Genomic DNA, 20,023 nt, shown 5'->3' with positions numbered 1-20,023 from the left:
TTACCAAGCTTCAATGTTAATCTCTTTTCAATCGATACCACTTAGGGTAAGTGACAACACACGCGATACATCCTTTCCCCCACAGAAGACAAAGGCTTTTATCCAAAAGTGCCCTCTTTAATTATCCAATTAGAATTTATAATTTAACAATAGTATTATGTATGCTCCCAACAACATCATGTATACATCCATGCATTGGAAACAACTTCTCCTGGAGGTGAGTTTAAAATTGCATTTGACTAGTTCAGCTATTCGGTTCTGAAGGGAACATAATTCAGAGGAATATTCACATTCCCTAAAGACGCACGCACATCCCTTCCACACAAACACTGGTGCATGCAGTCTGTTCTCTTCTGGTGCCTGAATATATTTGGAGCTTTTCTCTATCTGGCTATTTTTACCTCTGTGTATATACTGCGAACAATCCGAGACCCTCAGCAGCAGATGGAATTTGGAGGAGGGCTCCCCCACCTACACTCCGCTCTGTGCAGACAGCTTTCATTCATTCTGGCCAAATCCCATTTAGAGACCTTTTGTTTCTTGAATTTCCTAATGCCAAACGATCTCCCTGCTCTGCAGCTTGCCAGCAGATGATGCACAGAGCTCCATGCCCTGCCCCAAAGCTTTTCCAAGCCAGAAACAGAACCAAGCACGTTTGCTTTCATAAAGCTCTACTTGCTTTTGGGTCACAGCGGCAAGGTCCTACACCACAAATCCTCGCCCCCCCCCAGGGAAAAGCACCCTCTAAACTTTCTCCCCAAGTCAAAGCAACCCTGCAGGAGTCTCCTTACCAGGAGGTATTCAAGCCTGCTGAAAATCTTCATGATGCCAGCTGCAAGGGAGGTTGTGCTGCTCTTGCCTAGAGAGAGCAGGGAGCAGCTCTGCGGTTCTCGCTCGCTCTCCGTTCGCTCTCTAGAGTAGCATCTCTGCTAAGCACCGTGGGCTGGCAGGGAAGGAGGGATTTCTTTTTCAGCCCCTTCTCTTTTACCCCTCCTACTCCTTTTTGGGAGCTAAAAGCTCTGGTGGTGGCTCCTGTCAAAGCAAGGGGCACTACGAGAAGGAAGCCTGTCCAAGGAAGCCTGCTGGCCTCTGGGGACCACCTGCTTACCCCCTCCTTGTGCCTCCTATTCACAGTCAATCAGCTTAGAGCAAGGGCTAATTATCATACAGCTGTCACGGAGGCACAGGAGGGAATGGGAGAAGCCAGGCAACACAGAGCCAAGTTGACAGGAAGATGCTCACCGAATGCCTCCCTGACCTTAACACAGGCAGGCTCGCCTGCCTGTAGCCGGGTCGGCTTCTCCCAGCTTCTGGAGCAGAGCCAGCCTTTGGGCAGTGATTCCACTCCTGCTCCGCTGCAGCCGCAGAAATGAGGGTGTTGAAGTGCCATATGGCCCCCAGTTGATTATCTACCAGCTGGACTGAACGAGGCAGAGAGGTCAGCCTTGGCACTCCATCCTCCCTTCCCATGCAAACGGGCAACAGGAGCACAGCTGCTTCCCCGCCTGCTCCGGGCTGGGGAACAGGCAGGAGGCTGCAAAGAGGTTTTTATATAGATAACTCTGTATCCTGCCACTTGCACTGTGGCCTGTCAGTTTTGGTGCAGTGGAAGGATTCAAGAAGGTCAGGATCTGTGAGGGAGGACTGGTTTAAATGCTACCGGTTTCTCTATTCATTTCCCACTGGCAATAATTCCTAGGACTGTGTGTTCTGTGCTAAGTTCTCCAAAATCTTTCCCCTCAGTGGTCCAACCTACACCAGGTCCTGTGTGTCTTTGTGCATCCATCTGAAGGAACTGAGCCCACCTAAAAAATACGAACTCATCACATCTGTGGTTTAAGACAGTGCAGTTCAACATGCAGAAGCAACGTGGGAAGCTACGAGACCCTCTCCTCAGCCTCCTCCAAAATGTATCGCAGAGCACGGTCCTCGCACACGTGCATCCCACACACAGGAGAAAGGCACCCCCAGCCTTCATCACGCCGAAGCTCTGCACAATGGGAAGATAACCCAAATGTTTATTGTGGGTTTATTTATTTATTTTTTAAACAAAAAATATTTAAAAATGGGAGACTCTTCCTTCCTGCTCACTGATTTTATTGGAAACCTTTTTGTATAAGCAAGTGTTATTTTTATATGAAGTGTGAAGCCGCAAATGGACATCTTTAAGGTTTTGGAGCTGGGAAGGCAGGGAGTGCCATGGTTAAAATGACAGCTTGAAATGACAGCTGCCCTAGAAATCTGCCCCAAAGGTGGCAGATGTTCCATGAGGGAAGATGGGGAAAGGGTGGCACAGGAATAAAGCATCTAAATTACAGTATCAAAGAAAATATTCAAGATTTATGCTGAGTTTTTCTCTCCTACTGAATTTATTTTAATTAAAACAATAATGAAACAAAATGCCATAGACCATTTCCTTATGAATTTGGCTTTTAAAAGGCTGCCCTCCATGCCTCACAAAGCTGCCCGAAGGCTATTCAATTCCCTGTCTTTGGAATCTGGGCAGCTCTCCCACCCCAAGAACACTTCAAAATGTATTATTTCAACTAGATTCCCTCCCTTTCCGTCATGCCTTAGCAGGCTGTTCAGGGAGGACACTCTGTTGAGGTAGAAAGGATAATTCTGACACCACTCTAATGAAGCACAACTAAATCTCCAAATTTTTCAAGAGACCAGAGGGTATTCTGGGCTCAGCATGAAGACATATATTCAAATACGTGCTGTGCTCCCTTTGGAGACGGCAAGATGCTCACCAGATGCAGAGTGCCATGCTCCATCGCAAAGGGAGGAGCAACACTGACTCCGAGCAGCTGAAAAGCTGTCTCCTAGCACTTTAAATCCTACATTGCAACAGGGATGCTCAGCTCTCTTACAAGCCTACGGACCCAGAGAGCCACTGCTCTATGCATATGTATCCCGATGAAGAGTAACTGCTCGTCCTCCCTCTTGGAACCTGTCCTCTGCTTCACCCCGTTAGTCCAGTCAGCAAAGCCACGAAAAGGGATTTAACCGAAATGCACTGTGCTAGAGAGATTTTTCCATGTTTCCTTGAATGAAGTCATCACTCCAGCAGAGCCCCAGGGGACCTGAGGGTTCAGAAATGGATTTACCCCTCCCTCAGAACACTTAACCAAAGGCAGCATATGCACAGGGCATGTCTGTCATTAGCTTTCAAATCTGGTTATGTTTCCATTTCATGGGTTATGACATTTTTGAGAGTAAGCATTAGAAAGGAAACCATGGCCACTTTGATTCCTCCTGTTGAGAAGTATTGATCCCCACAAGTGCCTGCCAGACGGACTCCTCAGCAAACCCTACGCAGGGCTGCGTTCGTGAATGGTTCTCTCTTAGGGCTCTCTGAAATCCCTTCTTACTACGCCCACAGCGTGTGACAGCGAGTGTCAGAGTGTGCTGTGTATGTCACAAGTCCACCAACACCCTCTGCCAGGAGCCTCCCACCAGAACTGTGGTCCTCAAAGCCCCCCAGGCACTAAACATGCACCGAGTGCCAGCCAAGCACTGCTGCCACTGCAATACTGACCTCTGAGTCAAGACTGACCGCCACACAAACAGAGGGACCTGAAATCTTATCTTAGCACAGGACTGAAAACACCTTTGATGAGGATGAAATCCAAATCACTTGAAACTGGGCTTTAAAATTCCATCTCCAGTGTTCAGGTTACACCACCAATGCTATGACAAGGTTTCTTTGTTTTGCTTTCAAAGGCAGGACTTCATAAATATCCAGAGCAGCAAAGTGTTAATTCTGAGAAATGAAGATGCCAGAAGAAGGAAATACATGTGGGTACTCACCTGTAGGAGGGTCTGCAGGGGCAGGTCAGCAATCCATGAAGAAAAGAAGGAAAAGAGAAAAAAAAATTAACTGATGTTTCTGTAAGCCTTGGATTTGGAATCATTGGTCCAATCCAATGGTCTGGAAAATCAGAGCCCATGTTAACCAAAGATGCCTCCTTACTGAAGGCTCAAATTTTTTTGATAATAAAGCCTATTATCTTGCCAGTTCATGGTGGTTACCCCCAACTACAGCAGGTGAGAAGGCACACATGGTGGGTTACCATAGCTCAGCTGAAAATAACAGCTTGCTCAGCCATGGCAGCTCTATGGCTTGGGTCCCCGCAGATCTTCCCAAAGTTACGCTGCTCAAGGCTGTGGCCACGTCATGTCACAGGAGCCAAGCAAGAATCATCTGAGCTGCAGTTTGGAGCACACTTGCAGGAAAGAAGTTCCCTGCAGCACACTACTCTCTCAATAGCAGCATGGAGTCCTGCCCTCTCTCCCCCACGACCCACGAGCATCGCTTCAGTGCGGTGTGAGCTCCCCAGGTACGAAGAAAAGGCTCTGCAGCAAGTCCTGCCTACGGGGACCAAAGGAGTGCTCATTTATCTGCTGGGTGCTGTAGCAGGGGCTCTGGACATCTGGTTGGGTTGGGCACTCAGGCACGGTGCCATGCTGCTGCCTCACCACGGGGCAAGGCACGGGAGAAGCGTTAGAATGGACACATCAATACGGCAGTAGCTGCAGGTCATGGGGCTTGCCAGATAAAAGCTAGCTTGCTCAGCCAGAGGAAGGATGCAAGACTAGGGGAGAGAAAGAGAAAGAGAAAGAGAAGAGAAGAGAAGAGAAGAGAAGAGAAGAGAAGAGAAGAGAAGAGAAGAGAAGAGAAGAGAAGAGAAGAGAAGAGAAGAGAAGAGAAGAGAAGAGAAGAGAAGAGAAGAGAAGAGAAGAGAAGAGAAGAGGAGAAGAGAAGAGAAGAGAAGAGAAGAGAGAAGAGAAGAGAAAAGAGGGAGAGGAGTGCTCTGATCTCTCCCCAAAAGCAGCTCTGCTGTGCAGTCAAGTTACTTTCACAGGCAACTACAAACAACTACAGCCACTCCTCTATCTCAGAGCCATTTATAGAATATGAACCTTTGTATCTTCCCACACCCTCAGCAGCACAGAGGGAGACAAAGCGTAGAAGGCAGGCTTGCTCAGAGGAGGAGCAGGTCAGCGGCAGAGCTGGGAACACAGCCCAGGTGCCCCGAGCCATGGGGTCCTGCCTGTGTCCCTCTCCCTTGTGTACCTGGATCCGTCAGCAGCTGAAAGCCCTGCGTTCCGTCAGGCTTACCTACTACTAGCTAGGTCTCCCAGTGTCCATCCGGTTATTACTTTCATCTCAACAACTTCTGCTGTGACTGCTCCAGGCTGTCAAAGACTAGCCCAGCCAGGCCCCTCATCAGGCAGCAGTTGCCACTTTGAGCCAGACAACCACACTAATGGAAAGAAGTGCTGCTTGCACCAAGCTGCAGCTTCAGGACTCACCCTCTGCTGTATCAGTGCATGCTTGTGCTCCATCTCCCTCTTCTCCACTGCCGAATCGATCACCAGCTGGTCCAGCTAAAGGCAGGGAGGAGAACAGCAGGTACAGAAATCAGGAAGGAGGTTTTATTAGCCACCGTCCATCTCTGCTTCTCTGCTCCGGGATTACACCAGCCCTACCTAATATCCCGAGTCCCCACAAGAGGGGAAAAGGGCTGTGTTTGGGTGTGCACTGGAAGTAACCATAGCTTTTGGCTGCCACCCCATAATGCAGCATGGCTCATCCAACAAGCATGATGCTCGGACCACTCCCTGACTACCAAGTACAGTAGCTGAAAAGGGAAGAGGATGTCCTCTCAGGGTGAAGGGGTACGAACAGGCAGGTCGAGTCAAGCATACCCCTGGCCCCTCACCTCTGTGGCTAGTTTCTTCATGTAGGGATCCAGTTCGTGGAGAAGACTGTAGCCCTGCTGGAAAAAGGCGTACTGGGCGTGCATGAAGGACAGCATCTGGGGAGGGAAAGGATAGCAAGGTCAGAGCAGGTTCTGGGACAAGGCGAGTGTGAGAAGTCCTTATTATCCCTTATTACCCACAAAGAAGTCTCTTCAAGGTCTAACCCTTTCCCTTCCCAAAGCAATCTATCTGTTAGATGCCTCTCCCTCTTCTCCTTTCTTCCTCTCACAAATCCTTCCTCACTGTCAGGCAACCCCTGGTGTGAGCATAAAGCAGTACAAGCAGTGTCCTTCACCCTCAAAAGTCCTCTCCAGTCCTGGCCTGTGGAGCATCCTGCTGGTCCTTCATTCTCCCCTCATTAGCATACCTGCAGCCCCCAGAGCAGTCCCAGACAGTATCTCCAGGGCAGACCGAGGAGTCGGTATGTCGACCCATGCAACCTGAAATGGAGAGGGCTGCCTTTCATTGAGTCACTGAGAGCAGCCACAGAAAACAGAGAGCGCCCTTACCGCATCCAGTATTTCAAACTTCTTCTTGGCCTGGAGGACATTGATCTGTGAAGGAATGGAGATAAAACTCTCAGCACTCGCAGCGTTAAGCAGTCTGGTGTGGAGATCCAAGTAGGAACAACTTGCTGTAGTAACCCTAGCAGCAAACCACAAACTATTCAAGGACACTTCCAGAAAGTTAAGTTTTTGAAAAGACAGTCCTGGTGAGTTTGAGGCAGAATAAAAAGGGGAAGAGCACACGTGTACTTTCTGACCTGGGCTGCTACTGATTAAGGTCGCTGCTAGATGTCTGCCTGTACATAGGCTGACAGCAATGACCCCAGAGTGCAGTCTGGCATCACATGAAGGAGATAATTACTCTCTCAGGTCACTGCTTTGATTTCTCTTAGGCTGAGAGGTACCAGTTCAGTAATCACATTCAAGCCAGCCAGGAAATTGTGGTACCTGTTAGGGGCTTATATTCCCAGTGTGTGCATCCTTTACACACCCATTTTTCTTGGAGAAAAGTGTATGGCTGACTGCCCCAGAGACCATCACATTCCTTCCACACAGAAGCAGCAGTAGCTCAGGATGTCCTGTGCCAGCCCTGATGGGCTTGGGCTCCTGGGGTGGAAGAAAAGGCCTTCCAGCACATTCAAGCTTACACCTCTTCCCTGGTCAGGGAAGAACTGCAGTACCTCTTGCAACAGCAAGACAGCATTGCTTTGGAAATGCACCCTGCTACTGCAAAAGAACCAGTTTGGAGCATTTACTGTGATGAGGGGAAAGCCTGGACATTCCTTGAGCTCTCCAGCAGGTGCTTAGCAGAGTGGCTGTAGAAGCTCGTCTTTGACTCCTCACAGTTCACTGCCTGCATCTTTGATCAGGGAAGTCCCACCTAAAATCCCTGCCATAAAACCTCGGGCACAATACAGCAAGGTGCTACATCCCAGTTCTTTCTCTCTCTCCAGTATTGTTCTATGCCACTGGGACAGTGAGTGCTGACCCCTGCCCCCCACAATCACGCAGTTTTGGAGTCAACAGCAATCTTTACCCTGAAAGGAAGAACAGGAAGACTGGAATAATTCAGTATTATGAGGTATGTAGGAAGAACAAGAAAGGTAGTATCTGTTTCTAATGTTCATTACTCTACCAGTGAAACTACAGCCATCAGCATCTCTTGGGCACGAAGATAAAACTATCGCAAATCCTCTTTAACTGGGGACAAAGGCAAACTCTGAGAGACCTAGTACATTTCTCTGATACAGGGCCATGGATCTGGAAGTGAAAAATATCCTTAAGAATTAAAAATAATTTAAAAATTTTATGTAAGGCCTGAGCACTGGCCAGGAGAATATAATTTCAAAAGGAAAAAAAAATTAATAGCACATAGTTACAATAGCTTGCCCATAGATTCCACGAGTTACACCGGGAAGTCTCACAAGTGCTGCAATTAGCACTGAAGAAACTGTCAAAAGCAGCAGAAGGTTTCAATGGGGCTTCAGCTGTCAGTGTCACAAATAATGCATTAGCATGACAGCACACTGGTTCCAGTGTGTTAATAACTCATTTAGAAATGCAGCACCCGTTTGTTCAGAAACACTTTGCTAAAGGAACAGCATCCATGAGGCACACCATGATCCACCTCCTGACTGTGTACTAGGCAACGTGGTCATCAGCTCCAGCAACACAGGAGGGGAGACAAAGTAGTTCAGGTATACCCCCAACCTCCTAGAGACCTCCTTAAAAAAAAAAACAAACAAAAAACAAAACCAAAAAAACCCAAAAACCTGAAACTAGTAGTGCTGCTTTATAGCAACAGTTTCACTCCACAGCAGTAACTCCTCCGGGCCATGTATAGCCATAAACCAGTCACTGTAATAATGGAAATATGCTACATATTACAGATATAAAAGAATAAAATGATAACTCTCATCACTATATCCTTAATTAAATACCAAAGGGTACCTGGACAAGTTCATGTCTATGCATTTTAAAACTGATGGGTTTAGTCTGGTAGTTTGCAGTGGACCAGCAGGGAAACCTCCCCAGCATTGGATCAGCACGGTCAAGGAATTCTTCCTCTTCCTCAGGGGAAGAGACAGAGGGAGCTAACCGTAGTGTGACCCTGCCAACAAACACAGTTGCATCCATATCTAAATCCTAAATGCAAAAAATTTGAATCCTAAAGGAGGATCAACGACATGCATGATTTATACTCCAAGGGGAAAGCATTGCCTTTCCATCCGCGGCTGCCAGAGCATGGGACTTCAGAGACTGCCTCACGGTCAGACACAACATGTTGGCAAATGGCCTTAGATCAGTGCTACAGGAGTGACAGCTAGTGGAGACACACAGGGATCAATATTAACAGTGACTCTGGCTGCTTGATACACCTATTGCTTGAAAGGACAGACCTGACATGAAGCCTATGAATGATTCAAAGAACGATCTTTGACCATCCTGGGGGCACCAAGTGAGCGTTCCCACAGGGAATGTCCCTCTGGGAAGAGAATGCAGCCTAAGGCAGTGTGTTTAATTACTCCTACTGAAAAAAAATTATTAAAATTTCCCTTTTCAGAAATGCCACAGCATTTTTAGGAAGGAGAACACGTCACAGACCTGAAGAGTCACGTCAGTGCCATGCACAGGTGTAAACACAGCTAAGCACACATTCCCACACAGACGCAGCGTAACGCAGGTTGGAAGGGACCTGCAGAAGTTATCTGCCCAACCGCCTGGGCAAAGCAAGCCTGACTTCAAAGTTAGACGAAGTGGCTCAGAGCCTGGTCCTGTTGACTGTGAATCTCTCTGGGTCCCTCTTCAGCGCTGCGTTAATTCTGAAAACTGTTTTGCCTTCCACTCAGCTAGAATTGCCACTGTCGCAACATATGTAGCTACGCACCACGCACATACGTACATGTACACACATACATCCACCCAGATGGGTATTTGCACATGCACACACATCCCTCTGGAGTTTCAGGCACAGACACAGGTACACACACATGGATGTTTACATGTGCACACAGATCCAGACCTTTGCCCTTCAGGACACGTAGGGGCAGACAATGATTTGCAGAGAACACTTGACAGCATTGCGTTCTGTCTCTCACTTTCAGTAGTTTCATGACCCTGTTTTACCAGACTCTCGGGAGAGTTCAAAGATCAAAGCAGCTAAGGATTTGGGGAGGCACCTCCACTCTCTTACACCACTTACATTGACATCCTGTGACTATTTCAAGCAGATGTGATCAGCTACAGACCTCAGCCCCACCAGGGAAGGTCCTCTCATCCCAGCACAGCCTACCCTTCCATACAGACAGGCTGGATTATGCCAAAAGGCAGCTCAAAGAACCCTGGGACCTACTGCAGCATGGGGCTTTGCTGAGCTAGGCATGGGTGCACAGCCGCACCCCTACACCCACGCCGAGAACTACAGCAAACCTTGGTGGTTTCATGCTCCATCACACACCAGGAGTAAGCACTCCCTGCCACAGGGGGCAGAGAGAAAGATGTCCAATGGATTAATAATCCAGTACCCTTTGGAACCTGGTGGTAAACACCTACTTGCCCCCACTCATCCCTCAACTTCTTCATTTCCTACAGCAGATTATTTAGCAATTTGCTTGTGGTGTCTCGTTCCGCGCTGGGAGATCCAGTCAGAGCTGGGGCACAGACACCAACCTGCAACACATAGTCCAGGGCCAGGTGGCGGAAACACTTTCTTGTTATGGTCAAGGTGCCTGTGGCCTCTTCCACTTCATGGGGCTTGTGCCGAGGTGCCTGGGCATTCTTCACTAGTGAAATCTCCATGTCTTCTCGCACCTTGTCAAACTGCTTCTTGGTTTCCTTGAATTTCCGGACATCACTGGAACACAAAGAAGAGGAGATGGTGAGAATCATCGTTACCAAGCAGCCAGAATATTGCTGATCCCAGCAGAGGATGGAGAGGTGCAACCAGGTACACTATGATCTCTCAGACATCCTGCTCCAGAGGCCACTGGGATCCTAGCCCACCCCACCAAGCTCCACCGTGTCCAGCTGGACAGGCTCCAGATTAACTCCAGAGACAGCTGGTAAGGAATTATATTGAACCTTGCATACTGCCTTCAAAGCCTGAAGGAAATTCTCCAAGGACAGCATCCAGAAAGCCAGGCCAGATGGCATCCAGCCCTAAAGATAGCCCACAATTGTCCTCAGAGTAAGTGGGGAGCAGAACATTTCGGAACTTACCTGTGAAAATACAAGTTTCACATTTCACTTAGAGAAAAGAATAAAACCAGTTACTTTTCAAATTCAGGACAGGGCATTCAACTGGGGCACCCAGGCCATTCATGTGCATCTCTAGCTGATTCTGCCTTGTCTGACTGTAAAATCCAGGCATTTGACTATTCTTTTCCCCTTGTATAATAGGCACATTTATTAACATTTGCATTGGGAAATACATGCATTCACAGTATGAACTGTCGAAGGGTTTTTATGCCTAGAGACCTCACATGAGATCAGCGGTCTGCTCTGCAGGGGCAGAGGGGAGGCTACAAAGACAGAGCAAGTGGTAGACTTATTTTTTTCAGTTTGTTTTATCATTTTTTTTTTTAATAAAATAGCAGGTACCATTCAGGCAGGACTCAACTTAAGTTGCATGACCACAAAGAACTGAACACATCAATTCCTGAAGCTCAGCTCTTAAAAGTGGCCTTGGTTCCTCAGGAGCTGGCAATAACAATGCTGCTTTACAGCAGCTGCAACACACTTATCTTCTGTCCAGGGGAGCTCTGTTTACCTCAATTATAAACTGTTATAACTGAAGGTAGTTAAAAACTGTTAGTAAATAGTAGCGCCCACTTATTCTTTGCCCTAGGGAAGATGAAGAGCTTCAGTTGAACGTGACAGTCAGAGAGCAAATGCTGAACTCTGCCCTGTGGCAAACTGTTTGAAGTTGCATATACTTCTGTAGGGATCAGCCCTTGGCCAAGAGAATCTACCATGCGACAGGTTCAGCAAGGATAAATTAACACGGAGGTGGCTGGATTCCTGTCCTGGTGGTGGTTGTTGCTTTGCCACGTTGCCCTCAGTGTTCAGGGCTGCCCAGTGACATGGCCATCTAGCTCCACTCGCAGGAAAATTAACAGGGTCACTTTTTGCATTTTTGGGTCACTTGCAGCAAAGGGCTGTGGGGATTTTACAGAGCTTTTGATCCAGCTTTGGAGAGAACAGCTTCCTCTTCTGTGCATATCCCCCATGGAAAGGAGCAAGAGTTCGGAGCCACGGTGGAATTTCCCAGCTTTGCTCTAAGCCAGGCTGCAGCAGCATGACTGCAACCTCAGGAGTCAGCTCCAAAAACCCTCCTACTCAGCAAGGGCTGTGGCTTGGAAACGTGCTAAAGCAGACACAGAACATTTGGCTACTGGCAGCATGGGCAGGGCAAGCTGACCCTTCCTACATGTACCATGTAAATAATCCAGGCAAAGACCTTGACGGCTGGGGGACAGGGAGGGCAGGTTAGAGGGTGAATGTTGCCCTCAGATCTGGATGAATCACCATGCAAGGGCACAGTTCCCCCTGTCCCTTTATTCCCATCCTCAGCCAGGAAGTCACAGATTTGCTCTAGCTGGATTATTCAAAAATAAAAAAAAAATAATAACATGGATTATTCAAAATGGTCCCAAGGGTAGAATTTATTTTCCAATCAAGGGTGGGAGCAACACAAGTATCAAGGCACCAGGGCCTGCAAGTGCAGAGGTTGAGCAGTACAAGTGTAAAAAGATGAGGAAGTTGCAAAGATGCTGAAAGGATGACAGACCCAAAATGAAAGTGAAATTCTCCTTTCTGACTGCCGGCCTTAAGCAGATTAAATCTGAGCTCATCAGAGAAATAACTACAGAGAAAGTGGGGGTAGGGTGACTGCTCAGCAAGAAGATGGGGATGAGGAATGGGGGGGTCAGCTAGGGACCCCCTCCCTCCCCATCAAACCACACAGCTGCTGAGGGATTCACAGGCAATTACCAGTTCCCATGGTAACCAGCTCCTGCTTAGCTGAAGCCCTGGGTTGCCTCTCTGACCTATATTCAGCTGACATGGGATCCAAGGTACCTGCCCTGGGGACAAGAGGCACTCAGAGGAACATGGCAGGGACAGCCTGCTGAGAGCCTTGATCTCAGTGCAGGCTGGTCCCATCCCATTAACTTCCCAGCTCTTCTGCACCTCAAGCCTGCCACGTGCTAGTTCACATCCTTCAGATGCAATATTATGCATTGCTCACACCAGGGCATTGTAAACCTGCTTTCCATTAGCAAGTAACTCTGAAGCAGCGGCCAGGCTCCAAGCTGAAGGCTCAGTGATGATCGGCTGCTCCCTCCACATGAAGAAGGGCTCTCCTGTCTGTCATCTGTCGCACCAGGGGAGGTTTAGATGGGATATTAAGGAAAATTCCTTCACTGAAAGGGTGGTGAAGCCCTGGCGCAGGCTAACCAGGGAGGTGGTGGAGTCACCATCCCTGGAGGTGTCTAAAAACCACATGGATGCGGCGCTCAGGGACATGGTTTGGAGGTGGGCTTGGCAGTGCTGGGGTAATGGTTGGACTTGATGGGCTTAAAGGTCTTTTCCAACCTAAATGATTCTGTGATTCTATGATCCTCCCAGACAGATGCTCAGGTTACTCCAGAAGAGAAGGGCTGCTGTAATTTGGAATGACTAAGCGTGATCCGTATGGAGCTAAGAATGTAGTAATTCTGCTGGACCCCGAAGTCACTGGGCAGTAAAGTTCCTTCCTTCTGCAAGCGTGCACTGCTTTTAAATCACAAAGGAAACTCTGCATCAATTGTAAGACAACATACGACACAGAGCTGGCCCTGCTCTGCGGGGATCTGAACTCTGGGGTGTGTTTGACCTAGAGGATTGGCTCCACAGATGAACTTCACCAGACTTCAGGATGATGCTCTGATCTGGAAGCATGCCTCACGTTGAAAGCTGGAGAGGGACTTTTTACAAGGGCACATAGTGATAGGACAAAGGGAAATGGCATTAAACTGAAAAAGGGTAGATTTACATTAGATATTAGGAATACATTCTTTACTGTGAGGGTGGTGAGGCACTGGCACAGGCTGCCCAGAGCAGCTGTGGGTGCCCCATCCCTGGAAGTGTTCAGGCCAGGCTGGACGGTGTTTTGAGCAACCTGGTCTAGTGGAAGGTGTCCCTGCCCGTGGCAGGGGCGTGGAACGAGATGATCTCTAAGGTCCCGTTCAACTCAAACTGTTCTATGATTCTGCACTGTCCAGCTTTAACTATGAGCTGGCAATAGGATGAAGACATCTGGTTGACAACAGAGCAACCAAATGATAGTGTAGCACGGTGCCAGCAAACAGCACCACACAAACCAGATCCTTTCCTCTGCCCTCCAGTACCTCTTCTGCTCCAAGCTTCCGCAGTTGTGCAAAGCTTGCAGTTCTGATTCTAGTGCACATAGAGAGGTGCAATGGAAGTTGAAGAAGCTGAAGACCAACCTGGTTAAGACAAGTACTCACTCTTTCACGAAATTGTGCAGCTGCTGCCGGACTGACCTCTGAGCCTGGTCAAACAGGATCTGAAAGAAAAGAAAGGGAAAAGAATATCAAACAGTGTGGCAACATGGAAACATTGAGGAGTCAGAAAATCCATGAACACTCTCTAGGGGATTCAGAGTGAGGGACTCCAGGGCTTAGCGCTGTCCGTTATTTGATCGCTATATAACGGATAACAGCTTTTCTCTGTAGCTACAGCACTCCGTTACTCGAGCAGAATTCCTGCACTGCAGGTTCCACAGCCTGTGCCAGGGCTCTGCATAGCACAGAGAGACCTATGCCACCAACACACCTTCCTAAGAGGAGTGTTTGTAGGAGCAGCTGCCTTCACAGTCCCTACTCTCTCTCTCCACAGCCTCGCATTTCTCCTTTTGCCAGAGGAGGGCACTGCCAGCTCAAGGCTACTTCGGGCAAGAAACGGGAGCGATCGCTGGAGGTGCTTCACAGCCTGATGGTACATCACACCGATGATGTACGCTGAAGGTATGTCACACACACTGATGAACTTGGGTGAGAGATCCAAGCACACAATATAAAGAGAAGCTTCGTTTTTACAAGTCTTTTAAATTTTACTCTCCTGCCTGTGCTTCACAAATAAATGGTCCCAAGCCCATCACTCTACACCCTCTGTCCATCTCATCTCCAGTCCTCCCATCTTTAAGAGGTGTTTTCCCCCTACTGCTGTGTCTGCTCGGCTTCCTCCCATCCATCTGATGGGCACGATTACTAACAACTCCGTATTTCACAGGATGACACAGCATTTGGGCTAACAGGCACCAGATGGGGAGAGGCTTGCAGACCACATAGCGACTGCAGCAGGATGTACGTATCGTCCCAGGGTTACAGAGAAAAGCCACTGGCACCACGGCAGCCAGCAAAAGTGGCCCACAAAGAACTGATGGGGCTCCATTTCATTCCACCATCAGGAACACATGGCCTGGGCACTGGCCCAAAACTTAGTGATGCCCTGAAATATCACAGTGCTGGGCTCCGGCATCACTACAGCTGTTCGGCATGAACAACCCTGGCTGATTTGCTCCTATTTAATACTGTGTCCTAAGCAGCCAATTTAACCTCGAGAGGTCCTGGAACACACAACGGGAACTGTGTCTGTGTTCCTGAGGATTCAACCATCATTTCCCAGTCCAGCATTGGCCTTGCCTTCTCTCCTGAAACGTCAAAAGCCCTTTCGGAGGAGGCTTTGAGCCCACCATGTGAGGGACTGTTCTCAACCAGGGAGCGAGAGGCAGACACAGGACTAGGTTGAGGCAACTTTTCTCAGCGAGCAGACTGTACAAAGCCCTTTGGATCAAAACAAACAGCTTTTTCAGTTTGCCTTTTTTCCCCTCCTCCTTGTGGCAAGCCTGGATTTCCCAGTGGGAGCTTTTTGGGCAGCTTCCCTTGACACCCCAGCCACCACCTCTCCTGTCCCTCTCTGGCCACCTTCTCCGCTTCACTACACAGTTCAGGTAAGACCCAGAAGCAGTGAGCACCTCTGGGTCTCCCAGCTTTTCCAGGAAGCAGGAAACATCATCTGATCATCAGAACACTGACAGTGCAAAAGAGCTGGCATTGCCTAAAGCAGCAGCTTTTTGTGAGGAGGTGGTGGGTTAACCTTGCCTGGTTGCCAGGTGCCCACCAAGCAAGACAGTGCCTCCTCAGCAAGACAAGGGGAGAAAATCAGATGAAAAAGCTCATGGGTTGAGATAAGTACAGGGACATCGCTCACAAGTCACCATCACAGGCAAAACAAACTTGGCTGGGGGAAGATGGATTTAATTAATTGCCAATTATGAATAGAGGATAGTGAGATACAAGAACAAAACTAAAACTGCTTCCTCTCACTATAGCATGGTTAGGATTCCCAGCCTGAGCAGTACTCTGTCCATGACACTAAGATCCTGGCAGGCACTGCAGAGATCTGACATGGGATACACATCATGCCCCACAGTAATCTACTCGCAAAAACACCCCGGTTCCTTCCTGACCCTTCCTTCCAGTGCCAACAGACTCGTACAGGCACAGATGTCCTCCCTACCGAAGATCTCCTGCTAGGAGATAAGCCAGTCATGCTTTGGACGCTGCACAGGTGTACTGCTCCAAGCAGAATGCCAAGCACCCTGCGAGGACGCGGCAGCGCTGGCTGCAGAGCCTCGAACGCGTTCATTGTGTGTATCGCTGCAGCCAAGGACAGAGCAAGAAACATGCCAGGACTAGCTGAGTATAAACAGCCACGAACGGCGTCTAAATATGAACAGATGCAAAGCAAGGGGGGAAGAAAGAAAACCCCAAGACCACCCAGCTTTGTGTTTTTACCAGTGTAAATTATTTACTGCTCTTGGCATCCAGTCGCTCTCTCCAACAGCAGTCCAAGAGGCGTTGGGCTGCAACTTTTTCCAAGGAGCAGCTTCCCCAAGTGATGTTTGGGCATGGACAGTGTTTCCCTACACTCGTGATACCGTGCGGGGATAGGCAAGCAGCAAGAAAGCCATCTGCTTCCCACCTGCACCTACACCTGGCAGGTTTCCATTACTGGTTTCCGCCAGGGTGACCCATTTGTTAAGGATCAGGGAAAGGAAGGGACACTATCAGGTCACACTCAGCACTGCAGACAAGTACTCTGGGACGTTCTGGGGAAGAATGGATTGCAGGGTACATAAAAATCAAACCACACAGCTCAGGAACAGGGCTTCCTCAGCTTGGTAAGTAGCAAATCTGGGCTACACAAAGCTACAACACGGACAGGCACCGGTGTGATTGAAGAGCTCCACAGAAATGCAGGCTGCTCCCTGTTGGGTGATGACAAGCAGATACCACACCAGGCAGTGCTAGTGTGGGGCACCTACCTCCACCTTACCATTCCTGCCTGGAAAAACCACCTCCTAGCTGGTGCCTTCAAGTACTGCACTGAAAGAAGCAAGCAAAAATCTGCTGAGCACCCAGGTCCACAGGAAAAACGGAGAAAGGTACCAGACCAGGCAGATCACCCTGGAAGTAGGATACTGCCCTCGCTCTTTTGTGGAAGCAAGAAAGGCTCTGCTCACCAGTGCCTAGCTGGAAAAAAAAAAATCAGATGCTTTGAACAGGGCAAGTGAAGCATCTACAGAAGGTCTCTGCCTCTAGCAGGGAGGCACTCTCCCAGCACGGTGCTGCCAGGCATCCGTGCGATGCTTGGCAAAGCATGGGCTTGTTCTCCGGCTGCCTAGGAAGAATTAACTAAGGATCCAGTCCAGGTCTAAAAACCAGAGCTCATAAAACTGCTCCTTACTGAAGCTGTTTGCTGAGAGGGTGATCTCGCGGTGATCATGAGCAGTATTCCTATGCCTGTGGTACAAGGACCTTTCCATGTGGAATTTTAATGTGAAAGTATCTGTATCAGAACAGGAACCTGCACAAATGAGGAAAACAGGCCATATATATATATATATATGCATATATATGTATATCTCCGTCTCCGGCTCTATCCATACTCCTCTCCCCTGCTCTGGTTATCCATGCATTGAGCCCCACAGCACTCTGATGGTGCCCTTCCTTCCAGCCTGAACTGATTTATATAGTGCAAGCCTGGGGCAGGGAATGCCAAGTGGTTTTGAGAGGATATCGGTAATGAAAATGCTTTTCCCTGAGAAGCATCCTATGATACCAGCATTATTTTTATTACTTTTTCATTAATTTTGCCAGGCAAGATCACCAGGGGAATATTTTCAAGTGTGTCCTCCATTCAATTTTCAACGCAAAATAAATAAAGCTTTAAGAGGTAGAGTTTCAAATAAAAACTCATCCCTTGGCTTTTCCTCCTTTCCCAGACATACTTGGAACAAATAATTCATTTTAAGATTTTCCAGACCAAATATCACCCCACCCTCGCCCTTAGCTTGCACCAAGACATGGGAAGTCCTGCCTATGACTCACCCACATCTGGCCTGAGGAGGGTCAGCGTGATAGAAGGGAGTTAACGCAGCTCTCACCCAACAGCAGCAAAAGGCTAGATCCTGTATTTCACTTTCCCAGCATGGGCTTCCGAGGCAGCTGCATCAACCCAAACCCACCTTTGACAGGGGGCTTAGGAATTTCCCTACGAAATAAAGCAAGTTCAGCGGCCCAGGATGTTATTCCTTGAACTGCAAGCCCAAGATACATCAGAGATCCAAAGGGATGCCACTGCTGCAGCACTCCCACATGACCCCCTCCAGCACTTAGAAGAGAAGAGTAGAGAACCCACCAGGCTGCAAAGCAAAGTAGAAGCTAAAAAAGAAGTGAAATTGCCTGGCTGTGAACTGCTGCTCTCAGCACTTACACGCATGGAGCTCAGAAGTAGGACACCACAGCTGCTCATGGGAGCAGTGCTTGAGTAGAGATTAAAGGTGCATCTGTGGTGGGAATTCGTCAGGGAGCAGCAGAGGCCGTTGGACCAGGAGCTGAAGAGGAATAATGCAGGGCAGGGGCTTCACGAGCCGAGGTTCCACCCCACCAAAAAAGAAGGGCAGGTTCAGAGATGGTGGCCATATTCCACCAAGATCATCAGTGAAGTCTGTGGTGATGAATCACGTCCAAGGCCAGGCTGGGACATCAGTCCACGTATCAGGGTCAGGCCCAGAGATTGCCAGGCAGATCCCTAACAAGGCAGGTCCAGCATCATGCTGGAAAAATCAGTTTCTAAGTCGGGATCACCACGGTGCATGGTTGGGTATGGCTGAGCTGGAGACCTGTGCTCCTACAGCACAGCTCAAACCAAGGCTGAAGGCCTCAGGCAGAGCTCCAACGGAGTGCCCAGGGCTGGAGGGTATGGGTGGAGGCGGCAGTGAAGCTGGTGCAGGCTGTTAAGGTCTACTAGAGAGCCATAGCCCAAGATGAGCTCAAGATCACAAAGGGAGTCAGCCCTTCTCCTGCAGCAGCTGGCCCCAGATGATGAGACGCAGGGTGTGGAGCTTCCATGCAGCTGCCTGACACATGGCCAAGGGCAGCTCTCCCTTCCCCAGCTCCTCAATTCACCACCCCGGCCACAGCGGTCAGGAGCTGGGTGAGTCACTGCTCCACACTTACCTCCCTCATGGCCAGTCTGGAGGCCCCGTTCTCACCGACGTCCCCTGGAACAGTCTGGGGGACTGGTTTGTGTTGCATTTCAATGAGCATTGGTTGGTTGGTGGTCTGGGAATCAGAGTCTGATCCTCTTAGCCAGTCTTGGGAATGCTGTCCCATCAGCAGTCTCCCACAGAGTGTGGCTGCGAGACGAGGCAGCTACAGCCAGGCTGGCAGGGCCACCTGCCCAGGTACACAGGTACAGGTACAGGTACAGGTACAGGTACAGGTACAGGTACAGGCTGCCTGCCCAGGTACAGGTACAGGTGCAGGTGCAGGTGCAGGCACAGGTACGGGCTGCCTGCCCAGGTACAGCTGCAGGAACAAGTACAGGTGCAGGTACAGGTACAGGCACAGGCTGCCTGCCCAGGTACAGGTGCAGGTACAAGTACAGGTACAGGTACAGGCTGCCTGCCCAGGAACAGGTACACGTACAGGTACATGTACAGGTACAGGCTGCCTGCCCAGGTACAGGTGCAGGTACAGGCACAGGCTGCCTGCCCAGGTACAGGTACAGGTACAGGTACAGGTACAGGTACAGGTACAGGTACAGGCTGTCCACCCAAGTACTGCTTGCTCAGGTACAGGCTGCCCTGTCAGCTCTCTCTCTGCATCTGCTGGGGATCAGAAGTGACCCCGTAACAAACCCACAATCTCCACGTGACCCCCCGTCAGACACCCTGCTCCCCAGAGACCACCCATTCCGTCACTGGTGGGACGGCAGTGCCTTTGGCAGCCTGCCCTGGCCTCTCCTCCTCCCCTCCCCAGCGCCCTGTCCTGCTGCAGGGTGGCAAAGGGGTTTCTCCGAGACCTGGGTGCTTACTTGTCCTACGGCATGTCTAAGCAAGCTGCTGTTAGGGTGTGCCTGGCAGAGCTTTGGAAAGAGCACGGGAACACCGCTTCAGCTGCTCAAGTAACAAAATAAACCGCAACACTGACAGCACACTGTACATTTTTCCCTGCTTTCATATTCCTACAGTTTACTTCTCTTTCACTGCAGCTCCTACCTGATTATAATAACCTAAGGCGCAGGAGGGCCAGCCAGAATTCAAGCATCCTTTGTTTGGCAGGAGATGCTTAAATGACTTTTATTCCTGCCTGGCTATATGATTTGGTCCTACATCT

At 49.3% G+C, this 20,023-nt stretch overlaps 1 protein-coding gene across 6 annotated transcripts in view; it reads right to left on the bottom strand.

The window, feature by feature from the left end:
* The window catches only part of ACAP3 (ArfGAP with coiled-coil, ankyrin repeat and PH domains 3), a 96,757-nt gene that overhangs the window by 24,073 nt on the left and 52,661 nt on the right, over window positions 1-20,023 (bottom strand). For all 6 annotated transcript variants that reach the window (XM_055706260.1, XM_055706262.1, XM_055706264.1 and 3 more), the window contains exons 5-10: window positions 13,784-13,842; window positions 9,945-10,128; window positions 6,279-6,323; window positions 5,730-5,825; window positions 5,320-5,394; window positions 3,814-3,825 (exon numbers count right to left, since the gene is read on the bottom strand). In XM_055706260.1, coding sequence (XP_055562235.1) covers window positions 3,814-3,825; window positions 5,320-5,394; window positions 5,730-5,825; window positions 6,279-6,323; window positions 9,945-10,128; window positions 13,784-13,842 — 471 coding nt within the window. The remainder of the gene's footprint in view (window positions 1-3,813; window positions 3,826-5,319; window positions 5,395-5,729; window positions 5,826-6,278; window positions 6,324-9,944; window positions 10,129-13,783; window positions 13,843-20,023) is intronic.

Source organism: Falco cherrug, chromosome 3 (assembly GCF_023634085.1).
Source record: "Falco cherrug isolate bFalChe1 chromosome 3, bFalChe1.pri, whole genome shotgun sequence".
NCBI classification, from domain to species: domain Eukaryota; kingdom Metazoa; phylum Chordata; class Aves; order Falconiformes; family Falconidae; genus Falco; species Falco cherrug.
This window is presented reverse-complemented; position numbering and strand designations above follow the sequence as displayed.